We start from the raw sequence: 25,775 nt of genomic DNA on the forward strand, positions 1-25,775 counted from the left end.
AGACACCTAGGAAATAATTCATATGATTGTCTCTCAACTTCAACTCTCTTCATTACAAAATTATTTTTATCACAAAAAATTCATTTGAAATTAAACTCACACAAATAGATATAATGGAAGAAGCTTTTTTTTTAAAAAAAATAAGCATATCCCTCCATGTTGTCATATCATCTCTTCCCCTCTAAGTCTCCTCTCTTTCTATTCACCTCTTGTGAGTAACTCTCATTAAAGTCTCTTCACTGTGAATATGGTATTGTAGCTATCAGGAAAGAAGTCTCAGTCTCTGAAGTGCTCTGTTTTAGCAATTCAAAAAGCAAAGTTACAGTCACTCTCACTCTCCTACTAGCATGCTTTGGAGAACTGGATTAGATGGACAAGGGAATATGCAGTTGTCTAGTCCTTGGTTTCATACAGGAAGTTTAAGGGGAGAAAATGTTTAATGGCTGGGCTGTTTTGTTTGCTGCATCTCACTCAAATTATCAAAAACTGATCACTGTACTAAAGCATTGTCACAACTCCTCTCCATCCACATCACCCTCAGCCTCTCTAAGGACTGTTCTTGCAAACTAAAGAAGGGACTCCCCTACATTAAAAGCTTTCTATACTACAATATACTGGACAAGCTTGTCAGAGTCCTTTGATGACAGAAAGCATCAACTGTCAATAACTTTTAAAGTGATTTCCCAAGTCTGAACAATGGCAAAATAGCTCCCCAAACATTTTTATCCAGCAATCTTCACAAACCTGACTCTCAGTGGTTAGCCTTAGGGTTCCATTTCTCACCATGATTGCAGAGAGATGCTGTGAAGCATGCTCAGTGCAGGTAGAATGTTCAAAATATTCAGCAGCAAGTTACTGGCAAGATCTACTGAGCATAATTAAGACTACAAATATTGATTCTCAATTGCTTATAACTCAGTCAAATCTGAATGGATTTTTACAAGGACACCTAAGGCATCTAACTAACTCTAGACCCGTCCTTCCAAGTTCCTTTGCAAATCATGGAAGTGTTTGACCTCTATAAAAGTTATAATTATAAAAAAAAAAACCTCTTGACAATTTTTTATAATGGGAAGTGTTAAACAACCTTACATAGGATACTACTGCCCTCCCTTTGTTTTCCCAAAAAATAATTGGTACAATAATTGTGGATATAGTAATTGCAAGGCTACCTTCCCATTATGGTCCTGTTTTAAATCTACCATAGTAACATCAAAAAGATTTCACAGATTCATGGAGGTTTAGATTTATTATTTTTAAAAAGGAATATTATACATTTTAAAGCATTTACAATGGTAATACATTTTTAATGTGATGATTTCTTACCTTGATCAAATGGTTTACCCGGACTCCATGTGCGGAAATAATCATCCTAGAAGGGGAAAAACAGCCTACATTTAACATGACATAAGAAATCAATGCATACACACAAAAAAGGAATGCAAAATACAGGAGATATATATATACAAACCTCTACTTCCTGCAAGGGGCAAGCAATAAAAAAAAAATAAAAAAGTTATAGTTATCAAAACAGAACACACTATTTGATTGGAACAGAAAGCAAGCATGCAATAGAATCAACATACCATTTCAAGCATTAACTAAAGCAGAAGTACCTCTACTATATCGTATACCATTATGAAAAGCAAGAAAATAGTAACAGCCATGTGCAGGTTTTACTACTGCTTATTATAAAATGTTACAGTAATTGTCATGTGAATCTAAAATCTTTTTTCTATAATGTTAACAAACAAGCATATTGAATCAAATAAACCAGAATATGCTAGCTTTTGACAAGTTCATTATTAATGTAAATTCTTAAGTTATCATGAATAGAAAAGTAGTCTATAACATAACTAAACATTTCAGAATTATATAGGAGTTGTACTTGGAGATATTTTTCTCCAACATACAGTTAATCAATGATGGAAAGAACATACCAATCACTAAAACACTCCATTTCCATGTTACAAATAATTAGCCTAACCATTAAGACTGACTTCTGATTAAACCATATTTGTATTTGCCTATGTGCATGAGAGTGAAAACTAATATTCAAACACCGTTATTGTAAGACTAAGATGTTTAGTAATAAATTATATTTACAAGTGTAGTAGGAAGAGAGCCTGAGACATAAGCCCTTGTATCAGAGGTCTGGTATGAGGCAGAACCTGCTTACAGAATTTGACAAGAACAGGGCTGATATTGCAAAAATACACATTTCTAAGAAGTGCTAGTCACAGAGAACTCACACAAACATCCCAATATTAAGTGGCACCAGAACATCCCAATATCAAGGATAGTATAAAAATGTTCTCCAAGAATAACAGAAACACACTGACCCCTCCTAAAAGGTAAAGTCAGGATGACAGTACACAATAAAAATCTTTTAATTAAATCAACATGTACAAGGTAATAGGTAATAATTAGCCACATTGGGGGCAGTAACTAACTATGTTAGAGGGGCAGTACTACCTTGCTTGTATCAGGGTATAAATATATATTTCAGAGAAAGTATTTTTGTTTAGCCTAGGGAGAAACGGAAAGTTCTGCCATTCACTGAGCTGGTTCATTATTACAGGCACACATGTATTAGCAATCCAGTAAAGTCTGTAGAATACTAGTACTGTGCTTCATTGACAACAAACCTGGCTAAGTGCTTTTGCCCCTTAACGAATCTTGTGGTTATTGAGCGGTTCGCTTGAGGTCTCCCATGCCAGCTGTTTGCCCAGGCAGCACACAGAGGAATCACACACATGCAGCCAAACATCTAACCACAACAACAATGCATACCAATAGCTTAATTCTTTGATGTACCCACTGACACTAGAGATACAAGACAAAGATTGGGAAAACTGACGGAATCTTAGAAGCATATTCAATTCAATCTCATGCTTTTTCTAGAATAATCTCTTATTCTGATGTTCAGTAAAATCTGTTTATCTACATAAAGTTTATTTACTATGATTAGTTAACCGCTGAATAAATTGCCAACCATCAACTCTGTTCCACTTAACACGCACACATGCACACTCACACTCAAAAACTTGGCCAGATCTTTTCATGACACTAGAAATAAAGATGTGCCTTTCCCCAAAAATTTCTAGGCTGAGATCTTCTAGCAAACACCAAGGAACGGGTACTGAAATCTCAATTAGAGGGAAAAAGTATAATACAACTGTCCATATGTCCATGATAAGATAAGAGTTATCAAATACAGCTTTAAGGGAGAAAATATATTTGCATAGCTGAGGAAATAGAAAAAATACTCTAAAATTTGGTTTCACACAGTTGCAAAAAAGTGGTTGTAGAATAACAGGTCTTTGATTCATGGTGTTATTAATAAAACATTTTTACAATACGTTTGTAATACATACACTGAGTTCATGATCCTATGCTGAGCCACACCAACCTTGGAATGGAAAAGAAAAAAGAACAGAACCTTAAAGTGGGAAGCACTCCTTTACTCTAATGTTGATGGTTGTGACTGTTGTACAAGCTAACAAACTCTGCACTGTGGAATACACATTATGTTTGCATGCCATTGTTCTAGTCATGCAAAAAAATACAGCAATATAAAATGGGAGAAAATAAAACAAATGTTAGAAAAGTTTATGAAAGTTGAACAGAAACAATAAAAGATGGTTGTTTTTCTGCTTTTATTCCTCCTTATCCAAGTGTGAATTCTCTATTTTCTGTCTATATCATATCAGAGGGGTAGCCATGTTAGTCTGGATCTGTAAAAGCAGCAAAGAGTCCTGTGGCACCGTATAGACTAACAGAAGTTTTGGCACATGAGCTTCGTTCCATCCAACCAAGTGGGTATTCACCCACGAAAGCTCATGCGCCAAAACTTCCGCTAGTCTATAAGGTGCCACAGGACTCTTTGCTGTCTATATAATGTCGTTCATTATAAAAGGTGAAGGAGTACTCAAATGTAAATGATGAACAATGAATTAGATGAACTGGGGAATACATATAACAAACTTTAAGTACATAATTCTGTGACGAACTTGTAACATATCAGCCTGGTGAGATTGCAACTTAGTTTTCCTTCAATTCTTGCACAGAAAACTTGGACCACTCAAGTCAATGGGAGTTTTGCCAAAGAATTCAGTGAGGCCAGAATTTCATCCTTAGTATTGCATCTTGCAGTTTACTCAATAAGCCTCTGATCAGAGACACATAGGTGGGCCTTTGTGCTGTGCCACATTAATGTCAAATATGTTCACCTGTGTGGAGCAGGGCCTAGGATATTAGGAAAGTTCCAGAAGTCAAAAGTAATGTTGTAGGTAATGTTACATTGCAAGAAAAATCTGAATAAGGTACTGAAATCCAAGGGCTAAAAATAAGTCTTTTCCGATTTAAAACTGCTGTGGGGCTATATAGTGTGTTTACATGTATATATTTTACATAATATTTTATACACACACACACAATGGATTTTTTTCATTATTTCTTTCTTTTATTTCTATAGTCTTCAAAGGGAAGTTATTTAAAAAATTAACTTCATCATTTTCTGTACCTGATGCATTTTGTGAGCTATGATAAGACACAGCATTGACAAAAATAAATAAATAAAACGTTTTAAAAAATCCTCCTTCTTTTCCCCAAATGCCTAAAATATTTACACCATTTTATGGACAGTACATGGACTGTCAGATTTTTTTAAAAAGTGAGAAATAAGATACTTTGCATTCTGCAAACACAAACATGTGAGTTACCTTATTTGCTATTGCTTTCATTCATATACAATGTATATTATACACAGTTGACTTTTCAGGATGGGAAGAGAAGACATGTCCTCAATCTGTATATCTGAAATTTTGTATGGCTAATGTAATCATTATAAAAGCAGAAAAAATGTTCGATGAAAGTGCTCATAAAAGCAACACAAAACATACTACTATGGCATTTTTATTTCTTTATTTTTTCTCTACACACAGCTTTACACTTGAAGGAATAAATGACACATGGTAGACTAACTGGTATTTAATTTTTATCAATCTCCACTTGATTATAATACATTTAATTTGTAATTTGATTAGATTCAGATAATATTTGTATTATCAAGATGTTGAAAAACTAGAATGATTATAATTAAGAAAAAGCTCTATTCTGAAAAAGCAGACAAATGTAAGCAGTTATGATAGCTACTTGTATGTTAACATTAACACCCAACTATTTCCCTAGAACATGGGACACTAATGTTAATCTAGAGAAACAGCAGAATACCCGAAGTTATATCAAGTCAACCATTTCAGTCATACAACTGAATGAATGAAGATTGCCTGTGCTTTTCACAGTAAGTAGTAGTATAGCAATTGCAACTATCCTGAATAATTAAGGAAAGGCATTTGTGCTAAAACATACCTCATAAGTAGAAAACTTGTAAAAAGTCAACTTGTTAGTCAAAAACCTTATTTTTCCCTAAAGTAAAAACTGTATGTGGTTCCAACCTACTATAGAATATTCCATTCATATCATATACCTTTATTGTTTTGCCAAACCAATTAAGTCACCAAAGCAACCCTTACATAAACATAAAATTCTTTTAAAAATGGACATTTTTACAAGAAGGCTTAAGTGCCCTAAAGACAAGATAAAAACACTAACTAGTTATTAGATGAAGATTTTTGGTACTTGCTCAGTAAGTAAGAGTTCAACAAATATTTCATTGTTCCTAAAGCTTATAGTGTCATCAATCATCTTTACAATACTTTGAATTATGCAGAATCTTCTTGGTGGAAGCAATATTTCTGAAAAAGACTAGCATGTTGACGTGCTACTCAGTCAGCAAGAAAATATAATTTACTCAATCTCATTATTTCATAACTAATATGCTATAAAACTAACAGCAAAATGATCACACATACTGTTCATGTCTAGTGAAGGTTGGCGATAATTATCTTATGATTCTTCCTAACCACAGTGTCCCCAGATAAGCTGTATATGCCAGAAGTTAATGTCTCAGGATTTTGGATCCAAAAAAGAAAGAGGCTGTATCTTCATCTACTTTCATTCTTGGTGGTCTTGTTCTTGTCCCTACACATCCCAAGCACATACAGATGGTGAGGTCAGTTCTGAAATATGTGTGAGATTGCATTGTTTCTCCATCAGATACCAAGGGGATATGTGTGTTCACAGTGACATTCTCATTGAAACTAAAAGTGCCACTACCACAATTCTTTAAAATCCCACATACTTATGATGACATGCACTACCCATATAGTAACTCCTTACTTAACATCCTCCCGCTTAATGTTGTTTCGAAGATACGTCGCTGCTCCATTAAGGAACATGCTCATTTAAAGTTGTGCAACGCTCCCTTATAATGTCATTTGGCTGACTTCATAAGGGAGCATTGCACAAGTTCCTCTTCTCTGCCTCCTCCCCCTTCCTTCCTCCCAGTGCTTCCCCCCACCAAACAGTTGTTTGGTGGCACTCAGGACTTTCTGGGAGGGAGGGAGGGAGGAAGCGGGGAAGCTGCCCCCCCCCACCCCCGGAAGGCAGGGCCACCCGGAATGCAGGGGCTTTGGGGGCTGCAGGGCCCTGGGCTACAGCTCTAAAGCCCCTTTCAGAATGCATCCCTGTGAGCATGGGCCGGAGGACTTAGGAGGAGCAGGGGCAGCCACGCAGCCAGGGCCGGAGAGAAGTGGCGCTTTGAATGTCTTTTCTTCCAATGTTAATGATAATTGGGAATTGTTTAGGAACACTTTCTAGAAGCCCAAAAAGCAGCAAACCTACAATTGAGGAAGGAGGACATATTGGTTAAAAAAAAAAAAAGACAATTTGGAGCAGGGGTTCTCAAACTGGGGTCAGGACCTCTCAGGGGGTCACAAGGTTATTATATGGGGGGGTCACGAGCTGTCAGCCTGCACCTCAAGCCCTGCTTTGCAGCCAGCATTTATAATGGTGTTAAATATATTAAAAGGTGTTTTTAATTTATAAGGGGGGGTGTCACACACAGAGGCTTGCTGGGTGAAAGGGGTCACCAGTACAAAAGTTCGAGAGGGAAGCGAAGGCAGCTATAAAATAATAATATATACTAAATTGAAGAAAGGCAAAGCTGATAGTAGTGAACACAAATCAGAAAGTAGGAATTGTAGAAAGTTGATAAAGGAAGAAAAGGGACACAAGGAGAAATCTGCGACAACAAAGTTCAGGATAATAAGAAGGATTTTTTTAAAAATATATTAGGAACTAAAAGAATCCTGACAAGGGTTTTGGTCCATTACTAATGGAAATGGTAAAATTATCAATAATATTGCACAAGCTTACATCCAAAAAATTTAAGAAAGACAGCTGAGGAGCTCGCTGGACTATTAATGTTGACTTCCAATAAATCTTGGAATACAAGAAAGTTCCAGATGAGACAGAAAAAAAGGGAATGTTGTGCTAATATTTAAAAAGGGTTAATGGGATGACTAGAGTAATTATGCACTTATCATTTTGACACTGATATCAGGCAAGATAATGAGGAAGTCTCAAAGAATTAAAGGAGGGGAACATAATTGATGCTAATCTACATGGGTTTATGGAAAATAAAAACACTAACTAGTTATTAGATGAAGATTTTTGGTACTTGCTCAGTAAGTAAGAGTTCAACAAATATTTCATTGTTCCTAAAGCTTATAGTGTCATCAATCATCTTTACAATACTTTGAATTATGCAGAATCTTCTTGGTGGAAGCAATATTTCTGAAAAAGACTAGCATGTTGACGCGCTATTCAGTCAGCAAGAAAATATAATTTACTCAATCTCATTATTTCATAACTAATATGCTATAAAACTAACAGCAAAATGATCACACATACTGTTCATGTCTAGTGAAGGTTGGCGATAATTATCTTATGATTCTTCCTAACCACAGTGTCCCCAGATAAGCTGTATATGCCAGAAGTTAATGTCTCAGGATTTTGGATCCAAAAAAGAAAGAGGCTGTATCTTCATCTACTTTCATTCTTGGTGGTCTTGTTCTTGTCCCTACACATCCCAAGCACATACAGATGGTGAGGTCAGTTCTGAAATATGTGTGAGATTGCATTGTTTCTCCATCAGATACCAAGGGGATATGTGTGTTCACAGTGACATTCTCATTGAAACTAAAAGTGCCACTACCACAATTCTTTAAAATCCCACATACTTATGATGACATAAACTACCCATATAGTAACTCCTTACTTAACATCCTCCCGCTTAATGTTGTTTCGAAGATACGTCGCTGCTCCATTAGGGAACATGCTCATTTAAAGTTGTGCAACGCTCCCTTATAATGTCATTTGGCTGACTTCATAAGGGAGCATTGCACAAGTTCCTCTTCTCTGCCTCCTCCCCCTTCTTCCTCCCAGTGCTTCCCCCCACCAAACAGTTGTTTGGTGGCACTCAGGACTTTCTGGGAGGGAGGGAGGGAGGGAGCGGGGAAGCTGCCCCCCCCACCCCCGGCAGGCAGGGCCACCCGGAATGCAGGGGCTTTGGGGGCTGCAGGGCCCTGGGCTAAGGGGGCCCCAGGGCCCTGGCCTACAGCTCTAAAGCCCCTTTCGGAATGCATCCCTGTGAGCATGGGCCGGAAGACTTAGGAGGAGCAGGGGCAGCCACGCAGCCAGGGCCGGAGAGAAGTGGCGCTTTGAATGTCTTTTCTTCCAATGTTAATGATAATTGGGAATTGTTTAGGAACACTTTCTAGAAGCCCAAAAAGCAGCAAACCTACAATTGAGGAAGGAGGACATATTGGTTTAAAAAAAAAAAAAGACAATTTGGAGCAGGGGTTCTCAAACTGGGGTCAGGACCTCTCAGGGGGTCACAAGGTTATTATATGGGGGGGGTCACGAGCTGTCAGCCTGCACCTCAAGCCCTGCTTTGCAGCCAGCATTTATAATGGTGTTAAATATATTAAAAGGTGTTTTTAATTTATAAGGGGGGGTGTCACACACAGAGGCTTGCTGGGTGAAAGGGGTCACCAGTATAAAAGTTCGAGAGGGAAGCGAAGGCAGCTATAAAATAATAATATATACTAAATTGAAGAAAGGCAAAGTTGATAGTAGTGAACACAAATCAGAAAGTAGGAATTGTAGAAAGTTGATAAAGGAAGCAAAGGGACACAAGGAGAAATCTGCGACAACAAAGTTCAGGATAATAAGAAGGATTTTTTTAAAAATATATTAGGAACTAAAAGAATCCTGACAAGGGTTTTGGTCCATTACTAATGGAAATGGTAAAATTATCAATAATATTGCACAAGCTTACATCCAAAAAATTTAAGAAAGACAGCTGAGGAGCTCGCTGGACTATTAATGTTGACTTCCAATAAATCTTGGAATACAAGAAAGTTCCAGATGAGACAGAAAAAAAGGGAATGTTGTGCTAATATTTAAAAAGGGTTAATGGGATGACTAGAGTAATTATGCACTTATCATTTTGACACTGATATCAGGCAAGATAATGAGGAAGTCTCAAAGAATTAAAGGAGGGGAACATAATTGATGCTAATCTACATGGGTTTATGGAAAATAAATTGTCAGACTAACTTGATATATATATAAGGGGGGTTGTCTAAGTTTTATTACTGATAAACTCAATGTACACATCTAAGATTATCTGAGGAGGTACTCTATCCTGAGAAACCATGACTCTGAAAAAGATTTGGGGATCATGGTGGATAGTCAGCTGAACATGAGCTCCAAGATTCACAGAAACATAGGACTGGAAGGGGCTTCTGTAGGTCATCTAGTCAAGTCCCCAGCACTGAGGCAGGACTAGACCATCCCTGAAAAGTGTTTCTCTAATCTGCTCTTGAAACCTCCAATGACAGATTCTACAACCTCCCTAAGTAATTTGTTCCAGTGCTTAACTACTTGTACAGGTAAGAGGTACTTCCTAATGACTAACCTAAATCTCCTTTGCTTCAATCAATTTAAGCCCATTACTTCTTGCTTAAGGAGAACAACGTATATACCAACCCTCTGTATAACAATCTTTTAATGTATCTGAAGAGGTTTTTATAAAGAGGATAACAAAGAATGTAATAACTTCCTCAGCTGGTATTACTATGTCCCTATTGAAGAGGCTGCAGCCAACTTAACATTAGGCAGAGCAAATACCTTAAGTACAAGCACATTCTGCCTGGGAATTCTCCTTCCACTTTATTCACACATTTACATAGCTTTTAAAATCAACTTTGCAAGGTGGTGGTGTTTTATTTTTGTTTCATTGAAAAAAAAAAAAGAGCACCTGTGAAGTTGGAAAAGGGGGAATGCTAAGAAGCACAGATAAGAATGAAGTATCGCACTCAAAGCTCCAACTTTAGAGGATCTAGAGGGGAGACTCTCTCATAAGATTTTTTTTTTAAGACTTCGTGCTTTCTCTTTAAGAGCTGATTGTGAGGGATACCAGTCATGAGTGCTTGAGTCAAACCACCCAAGAGAAAAGGAGAGGGGCCCTGTAAGGGAGAGAATGCATTACCAGGGAAACTGAAAAGACACTCTGCAGGCATATAGCTCTCTGAGGAAAATGAGCAGAGGATGTAAACCCTTGCCCCAGGGAAGAGGATCCAAATTACTTCATCCCGTGGTCCCTGCTGCTGGGTATGGGCTGGGTGGGGACTGACAGACCAGGAGAAAAATAAGCCAGAGCCACTGGGGCCAAGTGATATCAGGAAGGTCACAGGAACTGGCAAGTTTCATGGTAGCTGAGGATTAGCACATAAAAACAGCATGTGGGAAAGAGGAATGCTTTGCAACTTTTTCAACCATCTTGACACAGAACCTGCCTACATCTGGGGTAGGCAATTGTTTCCTTGGGTTGCAACAAGGGAGTCATGCCTTCCTCTGAAATTCAAGGTTCTCATATTTGGTCCCTGCTTTCTTTGCATGCTGTGGGAATAGGAGTCTCATGTTCACAGGAGAGGCAGAAGGCTTTGAAAATCTTACCCCGGCTCCATGCCATTGATTCTGGTATGGTCACAATGAAAGGATCTTCCATAGGCCTGCAAAACCATCTCCGCATGAATCTTCCCACACACTGGCTGCAGTCACTGTCTGTCTGCCATAACTCAGGAGGGAGGGAGAGGTCCATCCTCCAAACCCTTCTCAGAAAGCTTTTTTAAGTTTAAAAATTAAGGAAAGTGTGGAATTTTTAATTACAAATCTTTTATAACTTGGGGAAGGGATAGCTCAGTGGTTTGAGCATTGGCCTGCTAAACCCAGGATTGTGAGTTCAATCCTTGAGGGGTCAATTTGGGGATTGGTCCTGTTTTGAGCAGGGGGTTCCAACCCTAATAATCTATTATTCCTGTGCAAGCTCTGCTAAAAAGTGAATCTGCTATTTTTGCTACCTGGAGGCAGAGACTCTTGAGTTTTTCCTGGGGAGCTGTCCTAAACCCAGGTTCAGAGCCAAGATATGTTCTGCATCCTGTTGCTATAGAGATGTGAAATGCCCCCACTTTGAAGGCTGTCTGACAAGGAGAGGATTGAGAAACAACAAAACAAAAGGTAAGAGAGACATTATGACATTCTCATAAACTAGGGAAATGTGGTCTAGATGAAATTACTGTAAATTACGTACCCAACTGGTTGAAAGAAAATACCCCAAGAATATTTATCAATGGTTCACTGTCAGGCCTGGAGAGACTCTCTGGCGGGATCCCAAACAAATCAGTTCCTGAGTCCAGAACTGTTCATTCATGTATTGGATAATGGTGTGGAGACTCTGCTTATAAAATCTTATAATGACAACAAAGTGGAAGGGGTTGCAATCACTTTGATGCGCAGGATTAAAATTCAAAATGATTTTGGCAAATTGGACTGAAATCAACAATATGAAATTCAATAAAAGCAAGTATAAAGTACTTCACTTAGGAAAGAAGAACTGAATGCACAAATATAAAATGGGGAATAACTGGCTAGGTGATAGTCCTGCTGAAAAGGATCTGGTGGATCACAAATTGAGTATGACTCAACAATATTATGCAGTTACAAAAAAAACCTAAGCATTCTCGCGTGTATTAACAGAAATGTTGTAAGTAAGACACAGGAGAGAATTGTCCTGTTTTACTCAGCACTGGTGAGGCCTAAGCTGGAGTACTGTGTCCAACTCTGGGTGTCACACTTTAGGAAAGACGTGGACAAATCAGAGAGTGTTTCCAGATAAGAGCAACAAAAATGATCAAAGATTTAGAAAACTTGACCTATGAGGAAAGATTTAGTCTTAGGAAAAGATGACTAATGGGGGACTTGATAACTATGTCAAGATCTGTTAGAAAGTGGATGTGATCAATTGATCACATCCTATCTTCAGTGGACATGGAGAAGTAATGGGCTTAATCTGCAGCAAGGGAGATTTAGGTTAGATATTAGGAAAACCTTTCTAACTATAAGGATAGCTAAACACTGGAATAGGTTCCCAAGGAAGGTTGTGGAATTTCACCTCTCCCCATCTCTATTACTCAGGTTTTAAAGAACAGGTTGGACAAACACCTGTCAGGGATGGTGTAGGTTTACTCATTCCTACCTCAGCACAGGTGGCAGACTTGATACCTTTCAAGGTCCCTTCCAGCCCTTACATTTCTACAATTATAGCATAACAGAGTACAGCAAAAAATATGCACAGATGTAACAATAAGAATAAGAGAAAGAAAAGGATGTCATCAGATTCAAAAAGGAAGATCACATGGACATTGAGGAAAAATGTGCTTATATCATACTAAACAGATGCGGCCTATGTTTAAGAATAAATCTGTAAGTGGACTGATCATGAAGATCTACATCTGTAGATCAGACAAAGACCTGGCCTCAGTTATTAATAACTGTTACCTCTCAGATAGATTATAGCCATGCATTATACCTGGGCATGAAGCCTCCAACTAATTCAGAATGCTGCAGCACATCTCCTCAAAATAAAAATAAAATTATATGGAGATATACCTATCTCACAGAACTGGAAGGACCTTGAAAAGTCATTGAGTCCAGCCCCCGCCTTCACTAGCAGGACCGAGTACTGATTTTGCCCCAGATCCCTAAGTGGCCCCCTCAAGAATTGAACTCACAACCCTAGGTTTAGCAGGCCAATGCTCAAATCACGGAGCTAACTCTCCCTCCCCAGAAACACAGGGTATCACGAACACATCAACCTGGCCACTACACTCTACACTGGCTTCCCATGGAACTATGAATCAAGTTCAAGGTCTCCGTCCTTATTTTCAAAGTGCTCCATAACCTGGCCCCAGGATATCTAAAAGACCATCTAAAATGCTAGGATTAAGACTGTGGTCAACAACTACACTCCTTTGACACAATGGAATTCTCAACAACAAAAGTAAAGTCCATCTGTGCTTGAGACAGACCTTTCTCCAGGGTGATCTGAGACTGTGTAATGAACTCCTCCAAGAAAGAAGGACCATCACACACCACACTACCATCCACTCTAAGTCTAAGGTGCATTTCTTTGACCTTGCCTTCTCCAATATAAAAACAAAGAGCTACAGGTACATTTATATTTAAAAACCCTACCAGCATACGGTACTGCACTCCACTCCACAACTCTCTCTCTCAGGCAGGGATGAGAGAACAAACATAAGTGACATTACTGGAAGGCTCTCAGACACTACGGTGATGACAAAAAGAACAGGAGTACTTGTGGCACCTTAGAGACTAACAAATTTATTTGAGCACAAGCTTTTGTGGGCTGTCAGTCTCTAAGGTGCCACAAGTACTCCTGTTCTTTTTGCGGATACAGACTAACATGGCTGCTACTCTGAAACCTACAGTGATGATGAGCACTGTATAAAAGCCTATACTGAACAGAATAGAATTTATGAAGACGAGAGCTGGAATAGTTCAGTAATTGTTTACCTCCAATTAAAGCTAAGTTGCTAACACCTCAGGAAAAGGAAAGCAGCATATTTCCCATTTTAATGTAAGAAATGTTTTCTTCATAAACTAGCTAGACATTTCCCCTATTCATGGAGAGCTAAAGTGCAAGGATGGAAAATATTTAGGGGAAAAAAGATTAAAGATGCAATATGCACCAAAAGTCAATGTACTCATGCGCTAGCCCTGTAAGATATTCAGATACCAAGATACAACTAGAAACTGAGAAGTGACATTTTTGGTTAAACATTTGACTTATTCGTGCAGTAAACAAACAATTGGTTGATTCAGGACTGGCACTTATGTTATGGAAGGCTTCGCCTCCAGAGTTAGCTGTTTAAAATATTGCAAAGAACTAAGCATCAAGTTAATTATATTTTTGCAATTTCCTGCTTTCAGTGGTCTCATTTCAGGTAACTGGCATCAGAATTATACAATGGTAAATTCTTTAAGAAAATTACTAGTGACATTACATCTGTGTAGGACTTATGATAAAAGGGAAGTCTAATTTCACAATGTTCAGGAAAAACAGAAATATTATATTGAAAAGTCATTAGTCTCCATAATAAAAATAGCATATCTGGGACTGCCTAATTTTCAGCAGCATTGCAGATTGAGTTATATTATTCGCTAAACTCCATCAAGACCTAAACAGGTTCTTCCTTATCAGGAAACTGTTAGGTCATTTGACATGCTTACACTAGCTCAGGACCATGCACGCTTTCCAGTCATGTAGGAGATGGGATAGATATATGTTTGTCTCCCCTTTGCATGGTTTTCAAGTGTAAAGAAGTCTCTAATGAACTGTATTAGATAAATATTAAATGATATTATAGAAGTAGATATTGTATATTTAATACTGTTATAAGAAAACAAAATTAAAAAAACTTCTCTGGGTGTCTTTCCTTGGGTGTCTTGTTGACACAGCTTTCAAGGGCTGTAAAAAGTCAAAGTTGGTTGGTGTCTTATTTACAGTGGGTTCTTAGTCCATGTGGATAACAGGATGAAGCAAGCAAGACAAATGTGTGATTTACTAGCCAGGTGCACATTTTCCTAGTAAAACACAGGAGGGAGGATGGTTACTGAATGAACAGAACTAGCCAACCAGTAATTCCAAGGTCAAAAGAAACAGATAAGTAAGAATATGAGAACTGTTGTAAGGAATACTGGAATACATGAAAACAATGAAAAAAACCCGCTGGACTGAGTAAGGAGGAGAATAATAATGGCTTAAAAATAAGATAGAGAGATATCCTGCTAAAACTCTAATTGGGGTAAGTAAAAATGTATCAGTTAAAATGATTCTGAATTAATGTGTCAGAAAATATATTTAGAACAGAATGTTTATAAATGAGATAGTTTTAATTATCTGCACTTATGCGATGTTAGGAGACAAGGTATAAAGGATGTGTGTTTAACAAAGTGGGGTGGAGCAACAGACCACTTACACCAAGTCAGACAGCATGGATCTCATTATGAGAGAAACAGCCTAAGCCACAGGACTGGGTAGTTGATCATTATGCTATCCTACTCGATCTCCCTTATTTATGCTTAATCGGGGTGAAAGTAACTTAAAGGATTTACTGGTATGCCAGAGTCCTGAGAAGGGGGTTGGGCCTCAACCAGAAGAGGCGAGACCTTTAAATCTCTGGGCTCTTTAAATCAAGCTGAGGGGCTCTGTGCCTGCAGACACTCCAGGTAAACAAAACATCCAGGCTCACTAGAGGCTTACCTTAATGGGCCAGGAGCCAAAGTTTGCCAACCCCTGAAATATAGGGTCGCCTTATGAAAGGGTCATATAGTTTTTGCTACTTTTACCTAACTGTCTTGGGGAGTCAGCTTATAAATGAACAGGCTAATGAACGAGTATATACGGTATGTTAAATAATGGCTACTGCACATCACATACAAAAAAATTGCAGACATGTTCAATAATGAAGAACAATTTAAATACATAACAGGACTTTGAAAGCTTCATGAATAGAACATTGAGTTACTCAAAACAGTTCTCAGAAGAAAGCAATCATCATAGTCTACTGCTGCAAAAGTAAAACACAGGGTATTTTTGGCACAAATTGAATTCTTATCTTTCTATGCAATTCCCTCATAAGGAAAATCAGCTAAGAAAACACAGGGTGAACTTCTGTACTTTATGGACCATAACATTAACAATTAAAACTTTGCTACTGCTATTAGTGTGCAATCCTACGTGAATGAGGGCACACAATCTAATGCTAACAAATGAACGGTGCTAGATATGAGCTTGAGAGAGAAAAGCTGTATGTTTTCTGTAGGGAAAACACAACAATGATAGTTCCCAAGAGGTTATCTTGCAGTTTACCAAGAGAGCCAAGCTCACCTCAACATCAAATAGATGATGATAAATTATAGTCACTACCTACCTGAGCTAGATTTGAATAGCTGACCTACTGTATAAAGATTCCACATCCTTTTAACCTAAATTATGTAGTCTCCAGTTACTGAAGACATTTACCCTTGATATCCTAATAGGGCTGTAGCCTTAATATAATTTTGTTTAAAAAAAGTATAATGTTTTTAACTAAATGTATTGAGGATACAGCCATAATACTGCTTAGGGGTAGTTGTAATGCCTTGTACTACTTAACTGTCCTCAAAAATATAAATAGCTAGAATAGAACCACAGGAACCATCTGTAAATCTTCATGCAATCAGATGATATTATTCTTGTAAGACTGGAAAAATAGTAAAAAACACCCCGGTTCCCTAGCAGATAATGCAGTGCTCCTTGTTTGTTTGTTTATTACTACTACAACTACAACCACCATTCAGGTCCCAGCTTCACAATACTGCTCACAGGTGCAAAGTTTTGGAAACTTTTTCCTTTGACAATGTTTACATTTTTCTTTTGTATTCATCAAACCAAAAATATAATGTTGTCCTCAGCTCTCGTTCATACTTGGGAAATCTAAAAATCTGGTGCTTCCACATCTTTTATTGCAGGCCACTGCACATTCTTAGATGATGGGGCAGAGGTCACATTCTTGCTTGTCATATGTCAAAATGAGTGAATTCCATTTCATGCCCCAAAAGTTGGAATACTTTTGCAAAAAGGTTACTGAACAGTGTTCGTTCCTGTGAAAGTATATGGGGGATGGGAGGAGATGAGCAAAATGAGATCTCATATTTAAAATTCTCTCTTCCTATTTATTTATCATTGTATTTTTTTTCCTTTGTTCTCCACTAACCTTTGAGCCTTTGTTTTTCTCATTAAAATTGTGCATGCTATTTCCAGACTGACAAATAGAAAGTTTGCTGAAGGATATTTCTGCATATTCACATTGAAGGCACCCAAGATGGCAGTGATCCAAAAGTTTCTGGAAATCTGTCCCCAAGAGGCCTTTCAAAAGCACCACCTAATGGCACTAAATATTTAGGGTCTGTGGCTACAAAAAGAACCATGAACCTTAGCCACCTCAGGTCCTTAACTCCTGAAACTCACAGTACTGAGATGAACAGGAAACTATGAGGAAGAGGAAAGGGTGGAATGGTAATATGTAGAGGGAAATTTTGAAAAAGGGAGTAGGTTGAGAAACAGAATGTGCAGTAGGTGTTTTAGAGCTGAACAGACACTCACCTTTGAAGGAGACATCCTCACTCAGTCTGGGTGTTAGATATTAGACCATAGGAATGCAGCCAGAAGCATCTCCAAAGACATGAGGGATCAGATACTCAACCACTGCATCAGAATAATGCATGCAGATCCTTCTCTACTTTACGTTCCTCAGAAGTGGAAGAGACGTCCAGATAAGGGCCTAAAAATACCAGTGACGCAAACATGGCACTGGTATGTAAAGTAGCTGAGCTCTTTGTGACTGAGATAGGAGATGCTGGTGTCTGAGCCAGAGACTGAACCAGCATCAGAGTAGTTTGTGCCAAAAACAGCTATTTCTGTGAGCTCTCTCACATTTCCTTTCCTTTTAATGCCTGTCCTTCAGCAACAGAAAGCAAATATGTTTCCTCTTCTCCTTTAATGTGTAGGGGAGAAGGTGGAACAGACTGACTGGAGAAAGAACCAGAGAGTCAGAACAGACAAGAGCAGGCAATGTCATATTCCAAAACAACAACAAAACAACCTTATCTATCATTAAAATGTTTAAAATTTTAAACTATGTATTACTTTTAATTAAGTAGATTAAATCAAGATGTGTAATGTAGTCAAACGGGGCAGCAGCTGGCCAGAAAGGAACTGAAAGAGGCAGAAGTGAGTGGAGAAGACTTACAGTTCCTCATATAGCCTTGGGCCACAAAATTTTGGTGCTGCTCATATGAGCCTCAGCAGGAATAAACTTCCAGGTGTTTTCCATATCACTGTGGCACAACAACTTTGCTTTCATCAGAGTGAATAGGCAGAGATTCTCCTAATAGGAAATAGTTATTGCAGTGTAAGTGTCATGGGGCGTATAGACCCCATGAAGTTCTGGCAACCAAGGAGTTAATGCAGGAAGTGCCAGACCGTACTGATCTGAAGCCACACAGCAACTAGAGGAATAAAAGAGCTGAGAAGCAGAACAGTGGTGTGGCTGCCAAAAGAGCAAGCAGAGAAGAAATGAGGTAATGCCAGTAGGTGGGTGAAAACCAATATCAGAAGGACAACCACCCTAAGAACGGACAACCAGAGCTACAGGCTGCAGAAGCCTACAGAATCAAGACAGCAGCTCAGGGTACACCAGGAAAATTGTTGAGAACGGATTCTGCATGCCTGGGTTAAGGGCCCTGAGCTACAAACCAGGTGAGTGGGTGGACCTGGGTTTCCTTACCTACCCCTTAACAGAAACTTAAGAACCAAAGGGAGATGTAGGGCTGTTGAGTGCAAGGACCAGCTAACCCTTACCAGACACAAGAGGAAGTCTGTACACCCCTGTGGAACAGAAATTTATGTCCTTGCCTTCAGAATAGGACTACAGAGATTTAGACAAGAAAAGCAGACGGACTGACCCACAGATCCAAGCAGACTCTGTGTAAAAACTGGTCTGACCAAAAGGGGTTGCTGACACATCGGGGCACCAGTCCACAGTAAACTAAAGAGCAGATTCATATTTCAACCTTTTTCCCATCTCAGTTAAATAATGGGTGCATAAGTATACCTAGGCTATGACTACACTATGCATCTTTTAACGACATGGCTGTGCCACTACAGCTGTGCCACTAAAAGGCACACAGTGTAGCCGTTGTTTGTTGGCGGAAGAGAGCTCTCCCACCAACAAAAAATTTCCACCCCCAACAAGCAGTGGTAACTTTGCCTGCAGGAGAGTGCTCCTGTCAAAAAAGAGCTATTCACACCGGTGCTTTCCCTCAACAAACCTTTTGTCTTTCATGGAGGAGGAGGCACGGGGATTAACACCTCTGAAAGACAAAAGTTGTGTCATTCACTTGCCAATGTAGACAAAGCCTTAAGTGCACTTCTAGAAATATTTTCTGCTCTAGGACTAATGATTCCAGTTCTAGAGATTCTAGATTCTGGGGCTGGCACAATACAGATTATTGATGATTTACATATCTTTAAAACCAGAATAAACCTTTTCAAGTTCACCTACTGTAGTAAAATCCCCTATGTAGAAGTACAAATTCCTTCAGAATAGAGCTATAAAATACACTTTTACTGTCGTCAAAATCACAAAAGTTGCTGCTGATAAAATACTGTTGGAAATACAAAAAGTACAAACTGACAACAAATCTGTTACCATGCTCAAGAGAATAAGTCTCTATAGTGCAGGTATCATATGTCCAAATCAAATACAGCAGTGAACTAAAAGCAGTTAGCAGTGACAAAAAGTCCTGTGGCACCTTATAGACTAACAGACCAACGTATTGGAGCATAAGCTTTCATGAGTGAATAGCCACTTGGTCAGACGCATGTGGTGGAAATTTCCAGAGGCAGGTATAAATATGCAGGCTAGACTGATTCTTGCCTGCATATTTATACCTGCCTCTAGAAATTTCCACCACATGTGCCTGACAAAGTGGGTATTCACCCATCAAAGCTTATGCTCCAATACGTTGGTCTGTTAGTCTATAAGGTGCCACAGGACTCTGTCACTTTTTACAGATCCAGACTAACATGGCTACCCCTCTGATAAATCAGTTAGTTACTTAACAGAATAAGAGCTAGCATAAAAAACAGTACCTAAAACAAAGAAAAAAATATCTACAGAACATTCAGTTCCACAACTAAAATAAAAATAATACTTGAGCTATTCACTATTACCTCTGTTCCCCTCCACCATCACTGCCCACTGATCTACCATATTTACTAATTCACAGCGTAATTAATGAATAGCACTCGGTTAGTCTTTCACCCAAACAGGAACAAATTACAGGTTAGTAGTTAGGTAACACATCATACTTTCCTTTTCTAGACTAACATTTATATTTTATATCGGTATGGGTATAATTGTTTTCCAAAACAGGATTTATATTCCCCTCACTATCCCCAACCGACCTAAGAACTAATATGTTAAACAAAACGTTTTCATATGTAAAATGTTTTCATATGTAAACTTTTGCCTTAACTAAGGCAGTATTGATACAACTCTGACACCTTTTTAAAACAACCATGTTAAAATAAATCAAATATGGAGTTTTAAAACAGTTGCAATTTAACTTTAAAGTAATATATCACATGGTTATTTGAATACACATTAAATGCAAGTTTTAACCAGATTATCACAATGCAGTTTGTGGCAGCAGAACAAAAAGTATTGTTGAAATAATAAAGCAAATTTTGTGCTAAAGTTTCAACTGTAACATTGGTTTAAGTCTCAGATTCAGACAAAGTGGAAAGAAGGCGGAAAATGCTGAACTTAAAATTTTAGAACTTGATATTATACTTTGTTACATTTTAATGCAAATATGCTACTTTTCATAGCTGTTAAAAAGTACTGCTCACTTTTTAAAACGTCTTCAAAATTGTTTTGTCAGCACATATTCACAAGGAACAACCTGCATCCTTGATGGAACCTAATTTGTGTTCCCTATTGGTCTTTTTTTTTTAATCATCATCTATGGATTCAATTATCCGAAATGAACTGTTCCTAGTGAAAAGAAAAAAAATTATTTGGTATCATGCTGTATCTGAAAAAAAATTGTAGCATGATCTAATAGGGAAAAAAAATCTATCTAAACGAACGGATATGATAAATATCTATAGAATATTGTGAAAGGGGCTATTTCCTTAGCTTAAAATCAGTGATGTGATCTCCAGAAAGCAAACAAAAAACAAAAACAAAAAAATCCCCAACCATTTTATCAAGAATTGGAAGATTAATATTGCCAGTCAATTGAATCCTGTCAGTAATCCACATTGTTTAATTACAATCCAGAGGAAAACAAATTCAAAGCATACACTTCAAAAGGAATGAAGCAGAACATTATGGATTTGTAAACAGATCAGGAAGCTAGCCACTCTGCAAACACAAGACAGCACAGAACCTGCCCCATATAGTTTACAATCTATCATGAAACAAAATGAAGTGTAATAAATAATAAGTGGGAAACAGGAAAAGAAAAAGAGGTTAACAGTAATGTATGTGTGAAGCTACAGTGGCTACTATATGCTCATTTGAAAGTACTGCTGTGAAAAAGGTTTTTTTGCCTTATTATTTTGCCCCTGACTTGCTATGATCAGTTGGGTTGTTTCACGAAGCCATCACACTGGAAGACAGTCTTGTGGAAGTATTCAGAGACGAGGATAATTGTCTTACAAACTAGTTCAAGTAAAGTGTTCCATTAATAAAGGACACTATGAAAAAATGTCTGAAGATAGTTAAGGGAGAAGCAAATAGACAACAAACCCTGATATCACTGGCAAAAGGGAAGTGATGCGATGACATGAACGGCTAAAGTAGAAAGAAGCAGAGTTATGAAGGGGCTTGAGGAGAAAGCTATACTTGATACATTGAAAAAAGAGCAGTGAGGAGTTTCAAAGGGGACAGAGATGATATGATCAAATAAACAGGCCAAAAAGATGATTTTAGCAGCTGCATTTTACATGACCTACAGTAGGGCAGTCTGAGCATTACCCACTCCTCTTTTTTTAATTGTTTAGGAAGTTTGTTTATAGCAATCTGTATTCTTTACTTAATATGTATTTTACACTATACTTCAAATTAGGGATGATCAACTAAGACTAAGAACAAATGTTTAATTATATCACTGTAGACAGCAATAACCAAAATGTGGAGCAGTAGCCAACAGGACTGCGCATATACATAAAAGTAAGCACATCCAAATTCGCAAGATCAGGGCTGAACTGTACCCATATCATTTGCAACATATCCATTTGGCATCTGAACATTCAGAGTAGGTAATACTGTATTTCACATAAATGTACACTATTTCCAGTTTACAGATTTTCCTTTTTTACACTTGTTCTTACATAAAATCATATTCTTCCTGTACAGCGCACATTATTAATCAGTCTTGTAGAATCACTTTTAAGGCCCACTATCAATGTCAGTACGCTATTGTTATACCATAGGTCACTCAAGGAAGGAGCTGGGAGAAGGATGAGTCCAGGGTTTACCATGAAATCAAAATAAGTTTTCTTTACTCCTCCGCCCCTCCTCCCCAAATAAATCAACGTAAAACAGAAATGTTACAAACATCTGCCATATTTCATATTTCAGCAGATGTTGATGTCCTGTAGAAAACATAAGACAGCAAAGAAAGAGAAACCAGCTCCCTTTCCCTTGACATGCTGCTAATCCACCTCACAACCCAGTCACAAACAAGTGCTTCTTCCTATCCCAGACAACACAGCACTTAACTCTGGGGCAGGGCCAGCAGAGAGTCTAGAGGCTGTAAAGCCAGTTTTATACTCTCTCGATGCAGTGTTGCCCCAGAGATAAGCACTTTGTGAAAACAAAAGGTAATGGGAAAGATTGCATCATGGGTCCAATTTTCCAAAATTGAGAAACAGTGATGTGCTCTACTGGAAGCAGTAAGATAAGCAACTAATCTGTTTAAGGCAATTTTTAGTTGTTGAGACAGAAATGAAAATCAATCACCCATGTAATTGCTAAGAGGGACACATCTGTCAAGGTTTAAATTCTTTTCCCCCCCTCAGTTTCATTATTCATTTCATGTACCACTGAAAAGACAAAATCCGAGGAGGCTCTAATTCATTAGAAAGATTCCCTCCAAGATGAATTACAGTGGAATCAGTGGGATCTATGATGTTATGTGGGTAAACTCACTTCAGAGTTACATATGAAAAAAGCCTTTACTGAGATCTTACATGTTTAATCTCATAATTTAGTCTTCATTAACATTCTATTTACTCTTTAATAAAGTAAATATTACCTTAATACCAAAAGTTGGGACAGTCAATGGAAAAAGGCAAGTTTATATCCTGCCTCTGATACATTTGTTGCGTAAGTGGTGTTGTAGCGATGCTAGTCCCAGGACATTAGACAGACAAAGTAGGTGAGTTAATATCTTTTCACAAAATGATCAATCCATATCTGGCCTCTCCATCTTCTTCCTAAAAGGAAACCTGCACAACACTTTCAAAGGATAAGCCTGGAAGCTTAAAACTCATAACTTTTTTGGATACTAAAAATCATGGCCTGATTAAAGACACTATGTATGTATGGTTTGTTAACAACAATCTGTAACCCAGGGGAGTTAACAAGCACTTCACCTTGAATAGTCCCTTAAAATATATGTTAACTACTTATGCTAAACAATCTGTACCACCTTGTATTTAGCTACAGCTAAGGCTTTGTCTACACTAGCACTTCTGTCAGCAAAACTTTTGTTGGTCAGGGTATGAAAAAACAGACCCAAGTTTCACCCACAAAAGTGCAAGTGTGGACAATGATATGTTGGCAAGAGATGCTCCCCCACTAGCATAGAATGGCTACCCAGGAGACCTTACAGGAGCACAGCTGCAGTGGTACAGATTTGCCTCTGTAATGCCCATAGCATAGACATTGCCTATGGTTAAGATTTTGTCACCGTTGTTTTTAGTATGAGTCATGGACAGGTTTCCACTCCATACGGCTAAAAGCAGTGCCTTGCCTGGTGTCAAGTATCAGAGGGGTAGCCGTGTTAGTCTGGATCTGTAAAAGCAGCAAAGAATTCTGTGGCACCTTATAGACTAACATACGTTTTGGAGCATGAGCTTTCGTGGGTGAATACATCTGAGGAAGTGGGTATTCACCCACGAAAGCTCATGCTCCAAAACGTATGTTAGTCTATAAGGTGCCACAGGATTCTTTGCTGCTTTTACAGATCCAGACTAACACGGCTACCCCTCTGATAATGGACAGGTTGGGGGCAATAAATACAAATTCATGGAAATCCATGACCCGTCTGTGACTTTTACTAAAAATAATGTGGGAGGAGGGCTGACGGGAAGACTGAAGCATGAGCGTCCAGCACCCGCTGCTCACACTGGCTGAGAGCTGCCTCCATCAGCCCAGAGCTCCGTCCAGCTGCCTTGGGGCTGAGGTGAAAAATTTCATGGAGGGCTCTGGAAATCACAGAATCCATACCTTCTGTAACCTCCATAATATAATCTTACTCTTACTTATGACATTCTGAGTACCTTTTCCAGACCTAAAGACCACCTCTGTGTAGCTTGAAAGTCTGTCTCTTTCACCAACAGGAGTTGAGCCAATAAAAGATGTTACCTCGTCCACCTGGTCTCTCATTTCTCCACAAAGGTTTCATACTAAGGCTGAGATTTTCAAAAACAGGCCCAACTCTGCTCTCACTCGAAGTAAAACTTGAGAAACATACCTAGTTTTCCACATTCTGTTTGGCAAGACTAAATTCAATGAGTCACTGATGCTCTTAAACCATCAAGTCAAAGAGGTCCAACCACTGCTGATCAAAATTGCTTCTTATTAATACTAATCCACTAAAATACACTATTCCCTCCTCTAGTCAAGAAGTGTTTGTAAAGTTTGCCATTACTGACATAGCTTATGTTGGAATGGCACATAATACTGTATACAATGAAACTGCATACATTAACAGTGAAAAAGTCCACACTAATGTTAAATTTAAGATTTTAAAAGACATAAAATCCAAAAAATTCTGAATTAAGGTTTTAATGAAAACTCTTTCTGATTGCCCAAATGTGCTGCATGGTGATAGGCTCTTCCTTTATATGATAGCAGCACTGGACAATCTGACTGGCTATTCAGGGAATATGGATTCTCACCATCATTTGTATTCTGGTATACTTAAAGCAGTAGCACCTTCCTCCCTCCCACCCAATACCAGTGTGGCTGCAGTTATATGGTATCAACATATTTTATTGGTACAATTTATTCCTGTACAGAAAGGGAAATAAATTGTACAGGTATACGGTTCCTTTATATGACATATCTGTGTCTACAACAGGAGCTGCACCTGTATAACTGTATTAGGAATGTGATTTTTTTCCCCTTAATATAGTAATATCAGTAATTTTTTTAAAGTGTTCATGTAGACCAGGTGTGAGTTATTTGAGAACAGAGTACTACTAAAATCCATTTTTGTTTTATGGGGTTTTCTTTGTGGGGGAGGGGCATATTAAGATGACATACGCCAAATCAAACCTTATCAAACTTGTAAAACGCTTATGTCAAATATTTCAGCAACATTTTCCAGTTAAGATGTGTTTTGTACAGAAAAATAATCACGATTTTAACTACAACATTGTTATAATACATGGATTATGGGACTCCTATGTTATAACACACATATTAACTCTTGAATTATTATAAATAGCAGTTCACTAAAACAGAAGAAGAAAACATTACCATTTTACAGAGATCTTACAAGGAAACTGAGGCACTGACTTGCCCATGGTCACATGGGAAGTCTGGCAACACCGAGAATCAAAGCAGGATTTACATAATGAAATGCTAGAGGCT

General features: G+C 38.2%; 1 protein-coding gene across 2 annotated transcripts in view; it reads right to left on the minus strand.

Moving 5' to 3' along the window:
• The window catches only part of SPOCK3 (SPARC (osteonectin), cwcv and kazal like domains proteoglycan 3), a 414,860-nt gene that overhangs the window by 245,511 nt on the left and 143,574 nt on the right, over window positions 1-25,775 (minus strand). For both annotated transcript variants that reach the window (XM_050946180.1, XM_050946179.1), the window contains exon 3: window positions 1,327-1,372. In XM_050946180.1, the coding sequence (XP_050802137.1) occupies window positions 1,327-1,372 (46 nt within the window). The remainder of the gene's footprint in view (window positions 1-1,326; window positions 1,373-25,775) is intronic.

The sequence above is a fragment of the Gopherus flavomarginatus genome, chromosome 3 (assembly GCF_025201925.1).
Source record: "Gopherus flavomarginatus isolate rGopFla2 chromosome 3, rGopFla2.mat.asm, whole genome shotgun sequence".
Taxonomy (NCBI): Eukaryota; Metazoa; Chordata; order Testudines; family Testudinidae; genus Gopherus; species Gopherus flavomarginatus.